The 20829-nt window shown below is 48.0% G+C and overlaps 1 protein-coding gene across 2 annotated transcripts in view; it reads right to left on the bottom strand.

Moving 5' to 3' along the window:
- Window positions 1-20829, bottom strand: part of DYNC1H1 (dynein cytoplasmic 1 heavy chain 1) — a 916572-nt gene that overhangs the window by 443470 nt on the left and 452273 nt on the right. For both annotated transcript variants that reach the window (XM_069208347.1, XM_069208346.1), the window contains exon 47: window positions 2923-3137. In XM_069208347.1, the coding sequence (XP_069064448.1) occupies window positions 2923-3137 (215 nt within the window). The remainder of the gene's footprint in view (window positions 1-2922; window positions 3138-20829) is intronic.

Genomic DNA, 20829 nt, shown 5'->3' with positions numbered 1-20829 from the left:
ACTCGAAAACCGGCAACCAGTGATGCATCCGACAGGGACCAGCGACCTTTGAAGCCTCAGGAGTGCCCTGGACTAAAGGACCAAGAAACTCCAGTGAGCAGCGGCTCTGCTCAACAACATCAACTTCTTTGCAACAAAGAAGCAACTTTCAAGACTTCACATTTCCCGACGGAAGCGTGAGACTTCCCACTCCACCCGATGCCCCCGGCTTGAGATCCAGAGAACCAACACCACAGGGAGGACTCCCCAGCAACTGCGACTCCGTGAGTAGCCAGAGACGACCCCCCTGAGCCCCTACAGCGACACCTGCAGAGTGAATCCAGACGCTCCCCCTGACCACGACTGCTTGTAACAAGGAACCCGACGCCTGGAACCAGCACTGCACAGCTGCCTTAAGAAATCCTCCATCTTGGGTTTGGAGGATTCCCCCAATAGGAATAGGGATGTCTCCCCCCCCCCTCCCCCTCCCTCCCCCCCTCCCCCAGGGAGGAGGCACAAGTAGGGTGTAGCCACCCTCAAGGACACTAGCCATTGGCTACTGCCCCCAGACCTAAACACATCCCTAAATTCAGTATTTAGGGGAGATTTATACAAGTCTGAGCCGGAACTGTGGTCCAATTATATCAATATGATATCTAATGCAATAGCAGCTGGGGGCCCAATGCCCAGTACCTGGAAAGAGGCCAACACAATACCTATAAGAAGGGTGAAGTGAGCTCTCCCGCTAACTACAGACCCAGCCTTATCGATAACCTCCAAAAAAAGTATTTGCTAAACAGCTACTGGATAGGCTGCTGGACTAGGCTGATGCCAATCATGTAATGCCCCCTCTGCAGGTGGGCTTCTATTCCAAAACTAGTATGGTGGATCAAGTTTTACGGTTGGTGCGCCTTTATTGGAAATACGTAACCCATGCCAAACAAAACCTATATGTTGTTTTTGTGGACCTCCGGTCTGTATTTGATTTAGTCCCTAGAGGGAAATTGTGTGATGTTCTACATAAAATAGGTACTCCAAGGAACATAATCCATGTTTTACAGCGGCTACATGAGAGCACATATGCTCAGGTGAGATGGGGCAATCAGGGAGAACTAACAGACCACATCCCTATCTAGCAGGGGGTTCGCCAGGGCTCTGTCCTGGCACCAACACTATTTACCCTCTACATAAACAAGGTGGTTGAAGCAGTGTCTCTTTGCCAGAATGATGCTCCTTCGTTAAATGCTCAAAAAAATCCCTATACTACTTTTCGCGGACGACTCCCTCCTCATCTCTAAGACTCCAATGGAGCTCCAGACCCTCTAATAAGTTTACAGCGTTTTGTGCAGATCGTGGGTTGGAACTGAATGTCAGCAAAACCAAACTGATGGTGCTTAGCCCGGGGCCACCCATGAGATGCACCATCACTGTAGCTGGGGTTCCTTTGAACAAAGTCAGTTCAATAGATTATTTGGGCGTTAGGATCTCCAATAAATTCCACTGGGAAGATCAGATTGGTAAAAGCGTGTCTTCTCCAACATAGATCAGGTGCTATCTTGCGCTCACACAGAAGTGCCCACACGAAACCCATCTCTCCGACTCTTTAGATCTACCTGGAAAAAGCACAAAATGCTGCAGTCTATGGTGCTGGGGTGTGGGCGAAAACTGCTTCGCCAGAACTCTACTTGCGTGTCCAGGTAGTACCCCATCCGCCCGGTTCCCATCTTTTTGGATCTTGGTTTGAATCGTATCTCAGATATGTTAGCCCTAGGAATGCTACTTCTTTGGGTAAGGACCTGGTCTACTCCAGAGCTCACTACTTACAGGGACTCACTTCTTGATCTCTTAAGAAGACCTAATGTAGCCTTTATCCCATGGTATAGGCATGTGTCAGATTGGTTTCGTATTTGGGATCTTTGTAGCTATTGGGAGAATCCTCAGGATCTAGGGAAGGTCCAGAAGCAATCTTTGAAGTTAGCCTATTGGTCCTATGTCAGGAATAATTATCTTCTTGATACAACTCGTGGGCGGCTGACCAATCAATTTCTTGATTTCAAATGGTACCCCCTGTACTAATCCTTTTTAGATGTCATCCCTGACTCCTTGGGAAAGAGTGTGTATGTCCGTTTTCATTATGGGTGTTTGCTGCTAATGTCTTTCCCCAGTAGTTGGAGGGCACTGCCAGTATCTAACTTATGTCCGGACTGTGGCGGTGCCCCTGAATCGGTTGAACATTTTCTGGTTTTTGTGCACAGCTTATGCACGACCTAAGTGGGTTCGTCCAATCTGCCAGAACCTGGGCATTAGACAACATGTTATCGTCCTTATGATTTTAAAGAGCGACACTTCAACTGTCTTGGTTCATGCAGTTAGCAAGTTCCTTGTGGCTGCATGGCATATGCGTACGTGCCTTTTAAAATACCGGTGATATATATTTCTTTTCTACATATATGTTTGATTAATGGTACCAAATATGCATGCTCTAAGGCATGGACTTGGAGAATCAATTTTTATTGTCAGTATTGTATGATGATTTTAATTATTTTATTTATTTGATCTATTTTTGTAATCATATGGCGTATTATGGTTGTATGCTTTGATGGTTTTATGACCGAATAAAGCTTGTGTTATGACTTTGTATGAATCGGTTTTCAAACAGGACTTTTCTTTTAATATACAAAGCTGGTAAAACACTGCTAATGCGGTCTCTATTCCAGACATAAAAAAGCATCTTTAATTGTGATACCCTTCCACTAAAGAACCTGGTTTTTATAATTTATACTCACTAAAAAGATACTAGAATGCAAGCCTCTTCGCTTTTCATGTAATGCAACAAAAGGGAGTAGCAAGTCCAAGGTTAACAACATGCCTTAACTCACTCTAATCAAGTAGATATATAGCTCACAGAAAATGCATTACACTTTTGCACAAGAAATTTGTTACCTATTAAAGAGAGCTGGAGAAGTAGCAGCTCTGTCCTTCAGTCCCTCAGAGGATGGGTTCATGGTAAACACGACATGGAGATTGCGAATAACTTGACTAGTAAACCATTTGTACAATTCTTCATGAGAGTCTAACATCAAGCCTTCTTTCTGAGCTCCTTCTTTACATTGTGTCATGAGGGTTGAGTATTCATCTCCTTCAAACAGTCCTGGAACCTAAATAATGTACAATAGAACAAGTTTTGAATGGTCATGAATACCAGTTCCACAAAATATCATCTAAAACAAGAAAAACAATCAACTTCTGAACAGGCTGTTACATACGCAAGAGGAGAAGGATGGTCACTGTTTGTTCTATAACTGTACACTAAATATTGCAGCAAAGCCATAAAAGCTCTTGTTGCTGCATGCCCAATAACGTTAATAGCAAATTCAATTAGTTTAAAATCAGGATCATCAGTGATAAACTTTGTGGAAACCTGGTTTGTGTGTGCAGCATCCGCTAATCTCACCATTCCTCCACCACCTGCTCAGGGTACAAATAACCAATTCTTTGCTACTTTTTTTTTCCAAATGTCTTTTGTGTCATGACACAATCCAGACCAGACATCACACATTTAGATCAGCAAAGGAAATACATTATGACAAATAATAGTGTGAACAAGTTGATTGGTAAGTATTATGGAAGACAATAAGAGCTTCCCCACATGGTATTAGGCGGGTGGCACAGACATCTTCCCATGTTTAACTAACCGCTCACCCAAATTAAGATGCAGATAATGTAGATCAAGGACCTATGTCTTCTGAAACACCTGGCGGCACACAGTTTACTGCTACATTCAGATCAGTCCTGCTTTCTCAATAAGTGAAGGGGCTCACCCTCAGCTACTCGTCGTACACCAACCATCAAAGCTTTCCACCAATCCCCAAACCTTTAGCGCAGACAGGGTGACATTAATATATTTCGTACTACCTCCATAGAGTGGAGAATGTAAATGTCATATCCCTGCCCCAAGTACAGGGAATCATTATGGCCTCAAAGAAGATTCCCTTTTCTGGTTGCTGTAGGGAAGTACCCTTTTTCTTTGCATGGTTACTGTAGGAAAATGCCACTGTTGCCATGATTACCCCCTAACTTCTTGCCTTTTGTTGACGCTAGTTATAATTAAAAGTGTGCTGGGACCCTGCTAATCAGGCCCCAGCTCCAGTGTTCTTTCCCCAAAACTGTACCTTTGTCTTCACAATTGGCACAGCCCTGGCACACAGCTAAGTCCCTTGTAAATGGCACCCCTGGTACCAAGGGCCCTGTAGCCAGGGGAGGTCTCTAAGGGCTGCAGCATGTATTATGCCACCCTGTCGAACCCTCACTCAGCATGTGCACACTGCCTCACAGCTTGTGTGTGCTGGTGGGGAGAAAATGACTAAGTCAACATGGCACTCCCCTCAGGGTGCCATGCCCACCTCTCACTGCCTGTGGCATAGTTAAGTCACCCCTCTAGCATATTGTAAGGCCCCAAGGCGAGGTGCACTATACCACAGGTGAGGGCATAGCTGCATGAGCACTATGCCCCTACAGTGTCTAAGCAAAACCTTAGACATTTTAAGTGCAGGGTAGCCATAAGAGTATATGGTCTGGGAGTTTGTCAAACACAAACTCTACAGTTCCATTCTAGCTACACTGACTACTAGGAGTTTGGTATCAATCTTCTCAGCACAATAAATCCACACTAATGCCAATGTGAGATTTATTGAGAAATGCACTCAAAGGGTATCTTAGAGATGCCCTGTGCATACCAGCCCAACTGCTAGTGCTAAGCTGACTGGTCTCTGCCAGCCTGCTTCTTCCAGATTAGTTTCTGGCCACATGGGGTGAGTGCCTTTGTGCACTCTGTGACCAGGAACAAAGCCTGTCCTAGGTGGAGGTGCCTCACACCTCCCCCTGCAGGAACGGTAACAGCTGGCAGTGAGCCTCAAAGGCTCAAGCCTTGTGTTACAATGCCCAAGGGCACTCCAGCTAGTGGCGATGCCCGACCCCCGGACACAGTCCCCACTTTTGACAGCAAGTCCGGAGGAGATGAGAAAACCAAGGAGGAGTCACCCTCCAGCCAGGACAGCCCCTAAGGTGTCCAGAGCTGAGGTGACCCCTTCCTCAGAAAATCCTCAATCTTGCTTTGGAGGATTTACTCAAATAGGATTAAGGATGTGTCCCCCTCTCCCCAAAGGGAGGAGGCACAAGGAGGGTGTAGCCACCCTAAGGGACAGTAGCCACTGGCAACTGCCCTCCAGCCCTAAACACACCCCTAAAACTAGTATGTAGGGGCGACTCCTGAACCCAGGAAAGTAGATTCCTGACAATCTAACAAGAATGACTGCTGACCTGAAAACCCCGCAAAGGAGGAGACAACAACTGCTTTGGACCCCAGCCCTACCGGCCTGTCACCAGATTCGTAGAACCTGCAACAGCGATGCATCCAGCGGGCTCAGCGATCTCTGCCTTTTCAGAGGACTACCCTGCAAACCCAAAGGACCAAGAAACTCCAGTGGACAGTGGCCATGTCCAAAGCATCAAAAAAGAAGCATGAGTCCCCAACACTGCACACGATGCCCCTGGCCGTGTCCAGAGAAACCAACACCTCAGAGAGTACCCCCAGGCGACAAACGACGTGTCCACCCTGAGAAAACCTCCCTGCACCCCCACGACAAATCCTGCAGAGAGAATCCAGAGGACCCCCCATGACAGCGACTGCCCAGTAACAAAGAACCCGATGCCTGGAAGAAGCACTGCACACACAGCCCCCAGGTCCGAGAGGAAACAACTTCCAGTGCAGGAGTGACCAGCACGCCGCCCTCATCTTTGAACCGGAGCACCCCTAGCCTCCATAGGTACCTATGTGTTTTGGGCCCCTCTCTGCACCTGACCGGCCCTGTGTTGCTGGTGCTGGGTGTTTGGGGTTGACTTGAACCCCCAACAGTGGGCTGCCTATGCCCCAGAGACTGAACTTGTAAGTGCTTTACTTGCTTCACAAACTAACCTTTACTTACCTCCCCCAGGAACTGCTGAATTTTGCAGTGTCCACTTTTAAAATAGTGTATTGCCATTTTATGCCAAACTGTGCACATTACTGTTTTACTTCAAAGTTATTTATTTACCTATGCCAAGTACTTTACAATTTATGTACTTACTTGAATTCTGAATCTGTGGTTCTAAAATAAATTAAGAAAAAAAATGGTTCTATATAAAAACTGTAAGGAAATGCCTCCTTGGCATGGTTGCCCCCTGACTTTTTGCCTTTGCTGATGCTATGTTTACAATTGAAAGTGTGCTGAGGCCTGCTAACCAGGCCCCAGCACCAGTGTTCTTTCCCTAACCTGTACTTTTGTATCCACAATTGGCAGACCCTGGCATCCAGATAAGTCCCTTGTAACTGGTACTTCTAGTACCAAGGGCCCTGATGCCAAGGAAGGTCTCTAAGGGCTGCAGCATGTCTTATGCCACCCTGGAGACCTCTCACTCAGCACAGACACACTGCTTGCCAGCTTGTGTGTGCTAGTGAGGACAAAACGAGTAAGTCGACATGGCACTCCCCTCAGGGTGCCATGCCAGCCTCTCACTGCCTATGCAGTATAGGTAAGCCACCCCTCTAGCAGGCCTTACAGCCCTAAGGCAGGGTGCACTATACCATAGGTGAGGGTACCAGTGCATGAGCATGGTACCCCTACAGTGTCTAAACAAAACCTTAGACATTGTAAGTGCAGGGTAGCCATAAGAGTATATGGTCTGGGAGTTTGTCAAACACGAACTCCACAGCACCATAATGGCTACACTGAAAACTGGGAAGTTTGGTATCAAACTTCTCAGCACAATAAATGCACACTGATGCCAGTGTACATTTTATTGTAAAATACACCCCAGAGGGCACCTTAGAGGTGCCCCCTGAAACTTAACCGACTATCTGTGTAGGCTGACTAGTTTTAGCAGCCTGCCACAAACCGAGACATGTTGCTGGCCCCATGGGGAGAGTGCCTTTGTCACTCTGAGGCCAGTAACAAAGCCTGCACTGGGTGGAGATGCTAACACCTCCCCCAGGCAGGAATTGTCACACCTGGCGGTGAGCCTCAAAGGCTCACCTCCTTTGTGCCAACCCAGCAGGACACTCCAGCTAGTGGAGTTGCCCGCCCCCTCCGGCCAGGCCCCACTTTTGGCGGCAAGGCCGGAGAAAATAATGAGAAAAACAAGGAGGAGTCACTGGCCAGTCAGGACAGCCCCTAAGGTGTCCTGAGCTGAGGTGACTAACTTTTAGAAATCCTCCATCTTGCAGATGGAGGATTCCCCCAATAGGGTTAGGATTGTGACCCCCTCCCCTTGGGAGGAGGCACAAAGAGGGTGTACCCACCCTCAGGGCTAGTAGCCATTGGCTACTAACCCCCCAGACCTAAACACGCCCTTAAATTTAGTATTTAAGGGCTACCCTGAACCCTAGAAAATTAGATTCCTGCAACTACAAGAAGAAGGACTGCCTAGCTGAAAACCCCTGCAGAGGAAGACCAGAAGACGACAACTGCCTTGGCTCCAGAAACTCACCGGCCTGTCTCCTGCCTTCCAAAGATCCTGCTCCAGCGACGCCTTCCAAAGGGACCAGCGACCTCGACATCCTCTGAGGACTGCCCCTGCTTCGAAAAGACAAGAAACTCCCGAGGACAGCGGACCTGCTCCAAGAAAAGCTGCAACTTTGTTTCCAGCAGCTTTAAAGAACCCTGCAAGCTCCCCGCAAGAAGCGTGAGACTTGCAACACTGCACCCGGCGACCCCGACTCGGCTGGTGGCGATCCAACACCTCAGGAGGGACCCCAGGACTACTCTGATACTGTGAGTACCAAAACCTGTCCCCCCTGAGCCCCCACAGCGCCGCCTGCAGAGGGAATCCCGAGGCTTCCCCTGACCGCGACTCTTTGAACCTAAAGTCCCGACGCCTGGGAGAGACCCTGCACCCGCAGCCCCCAGGACCCGAAGGACCGGACTTTCACTGGAGGAGTGACCCCCAGGAGTCCCTCTCCCTCGCCCAAGTGGAGGTTTCCCCGAGGAATCCCCCCCTTGCCTGCCTGCAGCGCTGAAGAGATCCCGAGATCTCTCATAGACTAACATTGCAAACCCGACGCCTGTTCCTACACTGCACCCGGCCGCCCCCGCGCTGCTGAGGGTGAAATTTCTGTGTGGACTCGTGTCCCCCCCGGTGCCCTACAAAACCCCCCTGGTCTGCCCTCCGAAGACGCGGGTACATACCTGCAAGCAGACCGGAACCGGGGCACCCCCTTCTCTCCATTCTAGCCTATGTGTTTTGGGCACCACTTTGAACTCTGCACCTGACCGGCCCTGAGCTGCTGGTGTGGTGACTTTGGGGTTGCTCTGAACCCCCAACGGTGGGCTACCTTGGACCAAGAACTAAGCCCTGTAAGTGTCTTACTTACCTGGTTAACATAACAAATACTTACCTCCCCTAGGAACTGTGAAAATTGCACTGTGTCCACTTTTAAAACAGCTATTTGTGAATAACTTGAAAAGTATACATGCAAATTTGATGATTTGAAGTTCCTAAAGTACTTACCTGCAATACCTTTCGAATGAGATATTACATGTAGAATTTGAACCTGTGGTTCTTAAAATAAACTAAGAAAAGATATTTTTCTATAACAAAACCTATTGGCTGGATTTGTCTCTGAGTGTGTGTACCTCATTTATTGTCTATGTGTATGTACAACAAATGCTTAACACTACTCCTTGGATAAGCCTACTGCTCGACCACACTACCACAAAATAGAGCATTAGTATTATCTATTTTTACCACTATTTTACCTCTAAGGGGAACCCTTGGACTCTGTGCATGCTATTCCTTACTTTGAAATAGCACATACAGAGCCAACTTCCTACATTGGTGGATCAGCGGTGGGGTACAAGACTTTGCATTTGCTGGACTACTCAGCCAATACCTGATCACACGACAAATTCCAAAATTGTCATTAGAAATTGATTTTTGCAATTTGAAAAGTTTTCTAAATTCTTAAAAGACCTGCTAGGGCCTTGTGTTAGATCCTGTTTAGCATTTCTTTTAGAGTTTAAAAGTTTGTAAAAGTTTGAATTAGATTCTAGAACCAGTTGTAGATTCTTAAAAAGTATTCCAACTTTTAGAAGCAAAATGTCTAGCACAGATGTGACTGTGGTGGAACTCAACACCACACCTTACCTCCATCTTAAGATGAGGGAGCTAAGGTCACTCTGTAAAATAAAGAAAATAACAATGGGCCCCAAACCTACCAAAATACAGCTCCAGGAGCTTTTGGCAGAGTTTGAAAAGGCCAACCCCTCTGAGGGTGGCAACTCAGAGGAAGAGGATAGTGACTTGGAGGAAAATTCCCCCCTACCAGTCCTATCTAGGGAGAACAGGGTCCCTCAAACCCTGACTCCTAAAATAATAGTCAGAGATGCTGGTTCCCTCACAGGAGAGACCAACACCTCTGAAATCACGGAGGATAGCCCCAGTGAAGAGGACATCCAGTTAGCCAGGATGGCCAAAAGATTGGCTTTGGAAAGACAGATCCTAGCCATAGAGAGGGAAAGACAAGAGATGGGCCTAGGACCCATCAATGGTGGCAGCAACATAAATAGGGTCAGAGATTCTCCTGACATGTTGAAAATCCCTAAAGGGATTGTAACTAAATATGAAGATGGTGATGACATCACCAAATGGTTCACAGCTTTTGAGAGGGCTTGTGTAACCAGAAAAGTGAACAGATCTCACTGGGGTGCTCTCCTTTGGGAAATGTTCACAGGAAAGTGTAGGGATAGACTCCTCACACTCTCTGGACAAGATGCAGAATCTTATGACCTCATGAAGGGTACCCTGATTGAGGGCTTTGGATTCTCCACTGAGGAGTACAGGATTAGGTTCAGGGGGGCTCAAAAATCCTCGAGCCAGACCTGGGTTGACTTTGTTGACTACTCAGTGAAAACACTAGATGGTTGGATTCAAGGCAGTGGTGTAAGTAATTATGATGGGCTGTACAATTTATTTGTGAAAGAACACCTATTGAGTAATTGTTTCAATGATAAACTGCATCAGCATCTGGTAGACCTAGGACCAATTTCTCCCCAAGAATTGGGAAAGAAGGCGGACCATTGGGTCAAGACAAGGGTGTCCAAGACTTCAACAGGGGGTGACCAAAAGAAAGGGGTCACAAAGACTCCCCAGGGGAAGGGTGATGAGACAACCAAAACTAAAAATAGTAAAGAGTCTTCTACAGGCCCCCAAAAACCTGCACAGGAGGGTGGGCCCAGAGCCTCTTCACAAAACAATGGGTACAAGGGTAAAAACTTTGATCCCAAAAAGGCCTGGTGTCATAGCTGTAAACAGCATGGACACCAAACTGGAGACAAGGCCTGTCCCAAGAAAGGTTCCACTCCAAACTCCCATCCAGGTAACACTGGTATGGCTAGTCTCCAAGTGGGATCAACAGTGTGCCCAGAGCAAATCAGGGTCCACACTGAAGCTACTCTAGTTTCTGAGGGTGGGGTGGATTTAGCCACACTAGCTGTCTGGCCGCCTAACATGCAAAAATACAGACAGCAACTCTTAATTAATGGGACTAGAATAGAGGGCCTGAGGGATACAGGTGCCAGTGTCACCATGGTGACAGAGAAACTGGTTTCCCCTGGCCAATACCTGACTGGAAAAACTTACACAGTCACCAACGCTGACAATCAGAAAAAAGTACATCCCATGGCAATGGTTACTTTAGAATGGGGAGGGGTCAATGGCCTGAAACAGGTGGTGGTCTCCTCAAATATCCCAGTGGACTGTCTGCTTGGAAATGACCTGGAGTCCTCAGCATGGGCTGAGGTAGAACTAAAAACCCATGCAGCAATGCTGGGTATCCCTGAACTGGTGTGTGTGAAAACAAGAGCACAATGCAAGGCACAGGGTGAACAAGTAGAGCTGGAGTCTGGAAGAATGGCCCAGCCTACCAAGAGGAAAGGAAAGTCAGTTGGGAAACCAACTGCAACACAGCAAAAGAAAGGGAACCTCTCTTCTCAGGAAGAAGTTCTGCCCTCTGAGGGGACTGAGCCTTTGGAGCTTGAACCTTACCAGGTTGAGCTCTTAGGCCCAGGGGGACCCTCAAGGGAGGAGCTGTGTAAGGGACAAGAAACCTGTCCCTCTCTTGAAGGCCTTAGGCAGCAAGCTGCTGAAGAGTCCAAAGGCAAGAAAAATGGAACGCATAGGGTCTATTGGGAAGATGGACTCCTGTACACTGAGGCCAGAGACCCCAAACCTGGTGCCACTAGGAGAGTGGTAGTGCCTCAGCTGTTCAGAGAGTTCATCCTAACATTGGCCCATGACATTCCCCTTGCTGGACATTTGGGACAAACCAAGACGTGGGAGAGGTTAGTCAACCACTTCTACTGGCCCAATATGTCCAACATGGTTAAGGAGTTTTGCCTCTCCTGCCCCACCTGTCAAGCCAGTGGTAAGACAGGTGGGCACCCAAAGGCCCCCCTCATTCCACTTCCAGTGGTGGGGGTTCCCTTTGAAAGAGTGGGTGTGGACATAGTTGGTCCACTAGAACCTCCCACAGCCTCAGGAAATATGTATATCCTGGTAGTAGTGGATCATGCTACCAGGTATCCTGAAGCTATTCCCCTTAGGTCGACTACTGCCCCTGCAGTAGCCAAGGCCCTCATTGGTATCTTTACCAGAGTGGGTTTCCCTAAGGAGGTGGTGTCTGACAGAGGTACCAACTTCATGTCAGCATACCTAAAGCACATGTGGAATGAGTGTGGAGTGACTTATAAATTCACTACACCATACCATCCACAAACTAATGGCTTGGTTGAGAGATTCAACAAGACATTAAAAGGCATGATCATGGGGCTCCCAGAAAAACTCAAAAGGAGATGGGATGTCCTCTTGCCATGTCTGCTTTTCGCTTACAGAGAGGTGCCACAGAAGGGAGTAGGATTCTCACCCTTTGAACTTCTGTTTGGTCATCCTGTAAGGGGACCACTTGCCCTTGTTAAAGAAGGCTGGGAGAGACCTCTCCATGAGCCTAAACAGGACATAGTGGACTATGTACTTGGCCTTCGCTCTAGAATGGCAGAGTACATGGAAAAGGCAACCAAAAACCTTGAGGCCAGCCAACAGCTCCAGAAGTTTTGGTATGACCAAAAGGCTGCACTGGTGGAGTTCCAACCAGGGCAGAAAGTCTGGGTTCTGGAGCCTGTGGCTCCCAGGGCACTCCAGGACAAATGGAGTGGCCCTTACCCAGTACTAGAAAGGAAGAGTCAGGTCACCTACCTGGTGGACCTGGGCACAAGCAGGAGCCCCAAGAGGGTGATCCATGTGAACCGCCTTAAGCTCTTCCATGACAGGGCTGATGTGAATCTGTTGATGGTAACAGATGAGGATCAGGAGGCAGGGAGTGAACCTCTCCCTGATCTTCTGTCATCAGACCCAAAAGATGGCACAGAAGATGGAGTGATCTACTCAGACACCCTCTCTGGCCAACAGCAAGCTGATTGTAGGAGAGTCCTACAACAGTTTCCTGAACTCTTCTCCTTGACCCCTGGTCAGACACACCTGTGTACCCATGATGTGGACACAGGAGACAGCATGCCTGTCAAGAACAAAATCTTTAGACAATCTGACCATGTCAAAGAAAGCATCAAGGTGGAAGTCCACAAGATGCTGGAATTGGGAGTAATTGAGCGCTCTGACAGCCCCTGGGCTAGCCCAGTGGTCTTAGTCCCCAAACCTCACACCAAAGATGGAAAGAAAGAGATGAGGTTTTGTGTGGACTACAGAGGGCTCAATTCTGTCACCAAGACAGATGCCCATCCAATTCCAAGAGCGGATGAGCTCATTGATAAATTAGGTGCTGCCAAATTTCTAAGTACCTTTGACTTGACAGCAGGGTACTGGCAAATAAAAATGGCACCTGGAGCAAAAGAAAAGACAGCATTCTCCACACCTGATGGGCATTATCAGTTTACTGTTATGCCCTTTGGTTTAAAGAATGCCCCTGCCACCTTCCAAAGGTTGGTGAATCAAGTCCTTGCTGGCTTGGAGTCCTTTAGCACAGCTTATCTTGATGATATTGCTGTCTTTAGCTCCACCTGGCAGGATCACCTGGTCCACCTGAGGAAGGTTTTGAAGGCTCTGCAATCTGCAGGCCTCTCTATCAAGGCATCCAAATGCCAGATAGGGCAGGGAACTGTGGTTTACTTGGGACACCTTGTAGGTGGAGGCCAAGTTCAGCCACTCCAACCCAAGATCCAGACTATTCTGGACTGGGTAGCTCCAAAAACCCAGACTCAAGTCAGGGCATTCCTTGGCTTGACTGGGTACTATAGGAGGTTTGTGAAGGGATATGGATCCATTGTGACAGCCCTCACTGAACTCACCTCCAAGAAAATGCCCAAGAAAGTGAACTGGACTGTGGAATGCCAACAGGCCTTTGACACCCTGAAACAAGCAATGTGCTCAGCACCAGTTCTAAAAGCTCCAGATTATTCTAAGCAGTTCATTGTGCAGACTGATGCCTCTGAACATGGGATAGGGGCAGTTTTGTCCCAAACAAAAGATGATGGCCTTGACCAGCCTGTTGCTTTCATTAGCAGGAGGTTACTCCCCAGGGAGCAGCGTTGGAGTGCCATTGAGAGGGAGGCCTTTGCTGTGGTTTGGTCCCTGAAGAAGCTGAGACCATACCTCTTCGGGACTCACTTCCTAGTTCAAACTGACCACAGACCTCTCAAATGGCTTATGCAAATGAAAGGTGAAAATCCTAAACTGTTGAGGTGGTCCATCTCCCTACAGGGAATGGACTTTATAGTGGAACACAGACCTGGGACTGCCCATGCCAATGCAGATGGCCTTTCCAGGTTCTTCCACTTAGAAAATGAAGACTCTCTTGGGAAAGGTTAGTCTCATCCTCTTTCGTTTGGGGGGGGGGGTTGTGTAAGGAAATGCCTCCTTGGCATGGTTGCCCCCTGACTTTTTGCCTTTGCTGATGCTATGTTTACAATTGAAAGTGTGCTGAGGCCTGCTAACCAGGCCCCAGCACCAGTGTTCTTTCCCTAACCTGTACTTTTGTATCCACAATTGGCAGACCCTGGCATCCAGATAAGTCCCTTGTAACTGGTACTTCTAGTACCAAGGGCCCTGATGCCAAGGAAGGTCTCTAAGGGCTGCAGCATGTCTTATGCCACCCTGGAGACCTCTCACTCAGCACAGACACACTGCTTGCCAGCTTGTGTGTGCTAGTGAGGACAAAACGAGTAAGTCGACATGGCACTCCCCTCAGGGTGCCATGCCAGCCTCTCACTGCCTATGCAGTATAGGTAAGCCACCCCTCTAGCAGGCCTTACAGCCCTAAGGCAGGGTGCACTATACCATAGGTGAGGGTACCAGTGCATGAGCATGGTACCCCTACAGTGTCTAAACAAAACCTTAGACATTGTAAGTGCAGGGTAGCCATAAGAGTATATGGTCTGGGAGTTTGTCAAACACGAACTCCACAGCACCATAATGGCTACACTGAAAACTGGGAAGTTTGGTATCAAACTTCTCAGCACAATAAATGCACACTGATGCCTGTGTACATTTTATTGTAAAATACACCCCAGAGGGCACCTTAGAGGTGCCCCCTGAAACTTAACCGACTATCTGTGTAGGCTGACTAGTTTTAGCAGCCTGCCACAAACCGAGACATGTTGCTGGCCCCATGGGGAGAGTGCCTTTGTCACTCTGAGGCCAGTAACAAAGCCTGCACTGGGTGGAGATGCTAACACCTCCCCCAGGCAGGAATTGTCACACCTGGCGGTGAGCCTCAAAGGCTCACCTCCTTTGTGCCAACCCAGCAGGACAGTTGCCCGCCCCCTCCGGCCAGGCCCCACTTTTGGCGGCAAGGCCGGAGAAAATAATGAGAAAAACAAGGAGGAGTCACTGGCCAGTCAGGACAGCCCCTAAGGTGTCCTGAGCTGAGGTGACTCTAACTTTTAGAAATCCTCCATCTTGCAGATGGAGGATTCCCCCAATAGGGTTAGGATTGTGACCCCCTCCCCTTGGGAGGAGGCACAAAGAGGGTGTACCCACCCTCAGGGCTAGTAGCCATTGGCTACTAACCCCCCAGACCTAAACACGCCCTTAAATTTAGTATTTAAGGGCTACCCTGAACCCTAGAAAATTAGATTCCTGCAACTACAAGAAGAAGGACTGCCTAGCTGAAAACCCCTGCAGAGGAAGACCAGAAGACGACAACTGCCTTGGCTCCAGAAACTCACCGGCCTGTCTCCTGCCTTCCAAAGATCCTGCTCCAGCGACGCCTTCCAAAGGGACCAGCGACCTCGACATCCTCTGAGGACTGCCCCTGCTTCGAAAAGACAAGAAACTCCCGAGGACAGCGGACCTGCTCCAAGAAAAGCTGCAACTTTGTTTCCAGCAGCTTTAAAGAACCCTGCAAGCTCCCCGCAAGAAGCGTGAGACTTGCAACACTGCACCCGGCGACCCCGACTCGGCTGGTGGCGATCCAACACCTCAGGAGGGACCCCAGGACTACTCTGATACTGTGAGTACCAAAACCTGTCCCCCCTGAGCCCCCACAGCGCCGCCTGCAGAGGGAATCCCGAGGCTTCCCCTGACCGCGACTCTTTGAACCTAAAGTCCCGACGCCTGGGAGAGACCCTGCACCCGCAGCCCCCAGGACCCGAAGGACCGGACTTTCACTGGAGGAGTGACCCCCAGGAGTCCCTCTCCCTCGCCCAAGTGGAGGTTTCCCCGAGGAATCCCCCCCTTGCCTGCCTGCAGCGCTGAAGAGATCCCGAGATCTCTCATAGACTAACATTGCAAACCCGACGCCTGTTCCTACACTGCACCCGGCCGCCCCCGCGCTGCTGAGGGTGAAATTTCTGTGTGGACTCGTGTCCCCCCCGGTGCCCTACAAAACCCCCCTGGTCTGCCCTCCGAAGACGCGGGTACATACCTGCAAGCAGACCGGAACCGGGGCACCCCCTTCTCTCCATTCTAGCCTATGTGTTTTGGGCACCACTTTGAACTCTGCACCTGACCGGCCCTGAGCTGCTGGTGTGGTGACTTTGGGGTTGCTCTGAACCCCCAACGGTGGGCTACCTTGGACCAAGAACTAAGCCCTGTAAGTGTCTTACTTACCTGGTTAACATAACAAATACTTACCTCCCCTAGGAACTGTGAAAATTGCACTAAGTGTCCACTTTTAAAACAGCTATTTGTGAATAACTTGAAAAGTATACATGCAAATTTGATGATTTGAAGTTCCTAAAGTACTTACCTGCAATACCTTTCGAATGAGATATTACATGTAGAATTTGAACCTGTGGTTCTTAAAATAAACTAAGAAAAGATATTTTTCTATAACAAAACCTATTGGCTGGATTTGTCTCTGAGTGTGTGTACCTCATTTATTGTCTATGTGTATGTACAACAAATGCTTAACACTACTCCTTGGATAAGCCTACTGCTCGACCACACTACCACAAAATAGAGCATTAGTATTATCTATTTTTACCACTATTTTACCTCTAAGGGGAACCCTTGGACTCTGTGCATGCTATTCCTTACTTTGAAATAGCACATACAGAGCCAACTTCCTACAAAAACCTATTGGCCTGAAGTTGTCATGGAGTGTGTAATCTCATTTATTGCCTGTGTGTTTACAAGAAATGCTTAACACTACCCTCTGATAAGCCTAAGTGCTCGACCATACTATCACAAATAGAATATTAGTATTATCGATTATTTCCACTATCAACCTCTAAGGGGAACCCTTGGACTCTGTGCACACTATCTCGCCACTTTTTGCCTTCTGTCAGTGTGTTTTCACTGTGTTCACTGGGATCCTGCTAACCAGGACCCCAGTGGCTGTGCTCTCTCCTTCTCAATTTGGTTACTTAGGACTTAGCACACCCCACAATTGGCATACTGGTGCCACCATTTAAGTCCCTAGTATATGGTACCTAGGTAAAAAGGGTATTAGGTCACCAGGGGTTCCCCATGGGCTGCAGCATGTATTGTGCCAACCATGAGAGCACATGCAAACTGTCTGCAGGCCTGGCTTTGCAGCCAGCGCAAAAAAGGTCCATGCAACCATTCTTTCACTACAGGGCACTACACCAGGTCACTGTAAGTAACACCTATGGCAGGATCTCCTAGCCCGAGGATGGGGTGCATGTACCTGTGTGTGAGGGCACCCCTGCATGAGCAGAGGTGCCCCTACAAACTCCAGCTTCATTTTCCTTTACTTCATAAGTGCGAGGAAGCCATTTTACCTGTGTACTGGACACAGGTCACTCACTACCTTTGTCCAGCTACATAACGGTAACTCTAAACCTGGGCATGTCTGGTATCATTAGCAACACAAAAGGATGATGGACGGAGAGTTGAAACGTTTCAACCACTCACCCAAAGAAACACATCTGGGTTTAATCCATCATTCTTATGCTCACCATGCCACCCCAGTTTGGACCCAGCTATATGCAGGTCAGTCTTGACCCTGTTCCGTCCATCATCCTTTTGTGTTGCTAACATTGCCTTAAGTGGGAAGGGAATGCCCAGACGTCGGTCCCTTGCTCACTGTGCCACTGGATTCAAGCTAGTCTGGCTGATGAAGGGTAATAACCTGAAACCGGTCCCAGGATGCTTGTTTCTGGCTCATGGAGGACCTGGCCTGGCAGTTTGGGCTGGACTAAGGGTAAGCACCACTGACTGACTGCAACTCTTCTTCCATTGTGGACATCGTCTGCATCACTCCTGGAACTCCTCTTCTGCTCCTGTCCTGCACTGCTGACCATGTTCATCCACCTTCAACCTGGTCCTGCATAAACAGAAGGGTGGGTAATGCTACTGGCACAGCTGGACACTCCAACTCAGACTGGACTTGGTCCCCTTCTTTTGCAGGACCTCTTCTGTCAGGATCAACCTTTGGGTTATTCCAGTTTTGCTTGGGTCTTGCACAGTCCTTTCCCAAAGTTCACCTGTTGGTTTGGTGAAAAACTAGGTACTTACCTCTTCTCTCATGGTCACTGGGGGGCACTCTGGTGCTTAACTTTTGGGGTTCCTTGTTCCTCTAGCTCCCCTTTACAGATTCCACTTTCTTGGGTGGGAGACTGCCTTTTGCATTCCACTTACCTAGCATATGGTTTGGTCTCCCCCTAGGGCCTTCACTATTTTCTATTGTTTTACTGTTTGCTATTGCTTTCTATGCTAATCACTAACTCCTAATGTGTGTATATTAGTGTGTTTATCCACCTCCTAGAGGGGTATTGCCTAAACAGTATTTTAATGTTTGTGTTACTATAATAAAGTACCTTTATTTTTGTAACAATGTGTGGTTCTTTCATGTGTGTAAGTGCTGTGTGACTGAAGTGGTATTGCATAAGCTTTCTATGTCTCCTAGTTAAGACTTGGCTGCTCCTCCACAGCTACCTCTATAGTGCCCTTGCTTCCTATACACTGTCTATGCCTCACTAATAAGGGATACCTGGTATAAAGTGTTAACACCACAGGTGCTCACCACAAACCATGCCAGCTTTCTATAGTTGCCACCTCTATTGAGAAAAGAAGAGCTTCTGTTGCAAACGCATATATTTTATTTCTATTCAGTGAGGCATAGCATTTGAAAATAATGATCTTGATCTGTGTTTGGGGATACAGTTCAGCCCTTGAGAACGAATCTCAACAAGAGAAGTTCTCTCCTTTCCAGAGAAACATCTCCCTAGTGGGTGTATGTTTGTGGATTACTGCAGGAGAGCAATACCCCAACGCTATAAACACCACTACAGCAACAAGTATATTACTGAGAGGGTATGATGGGTGTTCAAAGAAAGGCCAATTGCTTCCTGTAGGAAAGTACCTTCTTTCTTGGCTTGGTTATCCCCATTTCCAGCCTTTTGTCAGTGTCTTCGACTGTGTTCACTGGGATCCTACTAACCAGGACCCCAGTAATTATGCTCTCTCTCGTCTACCTTGGTAACTTGTACCATTTTCACCCCACATTTGGCATACTGGTGGCCCCATGTAAGTCCCTAGTATATGGTACACAGGTACCCAGGCACTGGGGTACCAGGGGATCCCCATGGGTTGTAACGCGTATTATGCCACCCATGGGGAGTCCATGCAAAGTGTTCTGCAGGCCTGTCATTGCAGTCTGTGTGAAAGGGTGTATGCACCCTTTTCACCATAGGTTACAACACCAGGTCACTATAGTCACCCCTACGGCAGCCCCTCCTAGCCCAGAGAGCAGGGTTCAATTACCTGTATGTGAGGGCACCCCTGCTCTAGCAGAGGTGCCCCCACTCACTACTGTGCCATTTTGATGGACTTCATGAGTGTGGGGACACTATTTTATGTTTGTACTGGACATACGTCACTACGTTTGTTCAGCCACATAATGGTAACTCTGAACCTGGGCATGTTTGGTATCAAACATGTCGGAATCATACCTCAATACTGTTGCCAGTATTGGGACTATGATTCCATGCACTCTTGGACTCCTTAGAGGACCCTCAGCATTGCTCCTACAAGCCTTCTGGGTTTTTCCAGGTAGCCCGTGCTACTGACACTCCTCAGACAGGTTTCTGCCCTCCTGCTGCTTGAACAGCTCAATCCCAGGAAGGCAGAACAAAGGATTTCCTTTAAGAGAGGGAGGAAACACCCTCTCCCTTTGGAAATAGGTGTTAAATGGCTTGGGAGGGGTAGCCTCCCCAAGCCACTGGTATGTTTTGAAGGGCACATTTGGTACCCTCCTTGTATAAACCTGTTTGCACCTCTCTGGTGGATCTTCAGATCTCCGTTTCAGTTCTAACACCTCTGACAGAGAGACATCCTTTCTTGATCTATGAATTACACTAAAAGAGGTTACCTCCATTCCTCTGTGTTCCATAAACCTACTGATAGTAACAGCCTTTTACTGTGCAACAGCCACCATCCTAAAGCACTGCGAGACAATCTTCCCTTTGGACAGTTCCTTAAGATACGACGTAACTGCTCGGACACAAGAGACTTCTTTACCCAAGCTAACACCCTGTGTCGCAAACAAAGTGAACGCAATTACCCAGCGGTGAATATCAGACGGGCGAAGAAGAGAGCAAGCAATATCCTCAGGGAGACCCTTTTGACCAACAATATCCGCACACAACAATCGAGAATGACGTGCGTGACCACATTCACTCCTTTGAGTAACCAGATTAAGGGCACTGTCCAGAGGTATTGGCCTATCCTTACTAGTGCAGGCGAATCATTAGAACGCCCACTATTCGTTTTTAAAAGAACTCATAACATTAAAGACTTAGTAGTTCATACGAGACCTGCACCACACAAGCACCCTGACAACATAGGTGTAAAACGATGGTTGAAAGTTGAAGGACACCACCCTTGTGGTAGGTGTAATGTCTGCCCTTTGACTAGTAGCACTCAAGAGGTGGACCTGGGTGAACCCAAGAAATGGATATTGAGATCACATACCATTTGCCGCACAAAGGACTGCACATACATGATCACATGTTCGTGTGATTTGAAATACATAGGTATGACAACCAGAATGGCAAAAATACGAATCAATGAGCACCGCAGTACCATCAAATGTAAGAGATCCTCAACGAAACTGACTATTCATTACATTGAGAAACACCACACTCCCGGTGACATTAGGTGGGTTATTTTGGAAACCATTAGAGACAATAAAGACTGTACAACCAGACTTATTGAAAAAGAAAACAACAGTGGGTTTTCAGGTTGAAGACCCATATATCTGGACTCAATGATGAGATCCCGTGGACCAACTTCATCCACAAACAATCAGGTCTTGCTGACCTAGTCAGTATGCCTTTTTAT

The sequence above is a fragment of the Pleurodeles waltl genome, chromosome 9, assembly GCF_031143425.1.
Source record: "Pleurodeles waltl isolate 20211129_DDA chromosome 9, aPleWal1.hap1.20221129, whole genome shotgun sequence".
Classification (NCBI taxonomy): Eukaryota; Metazoa; Chordata; class Amphibia; order Caudata; family Salamandridae; genus Pleurodeles; species Pleurodeles waltl.
This window is presented reverse-complemented; position numbering and strand designations above follow the sequence as displayed.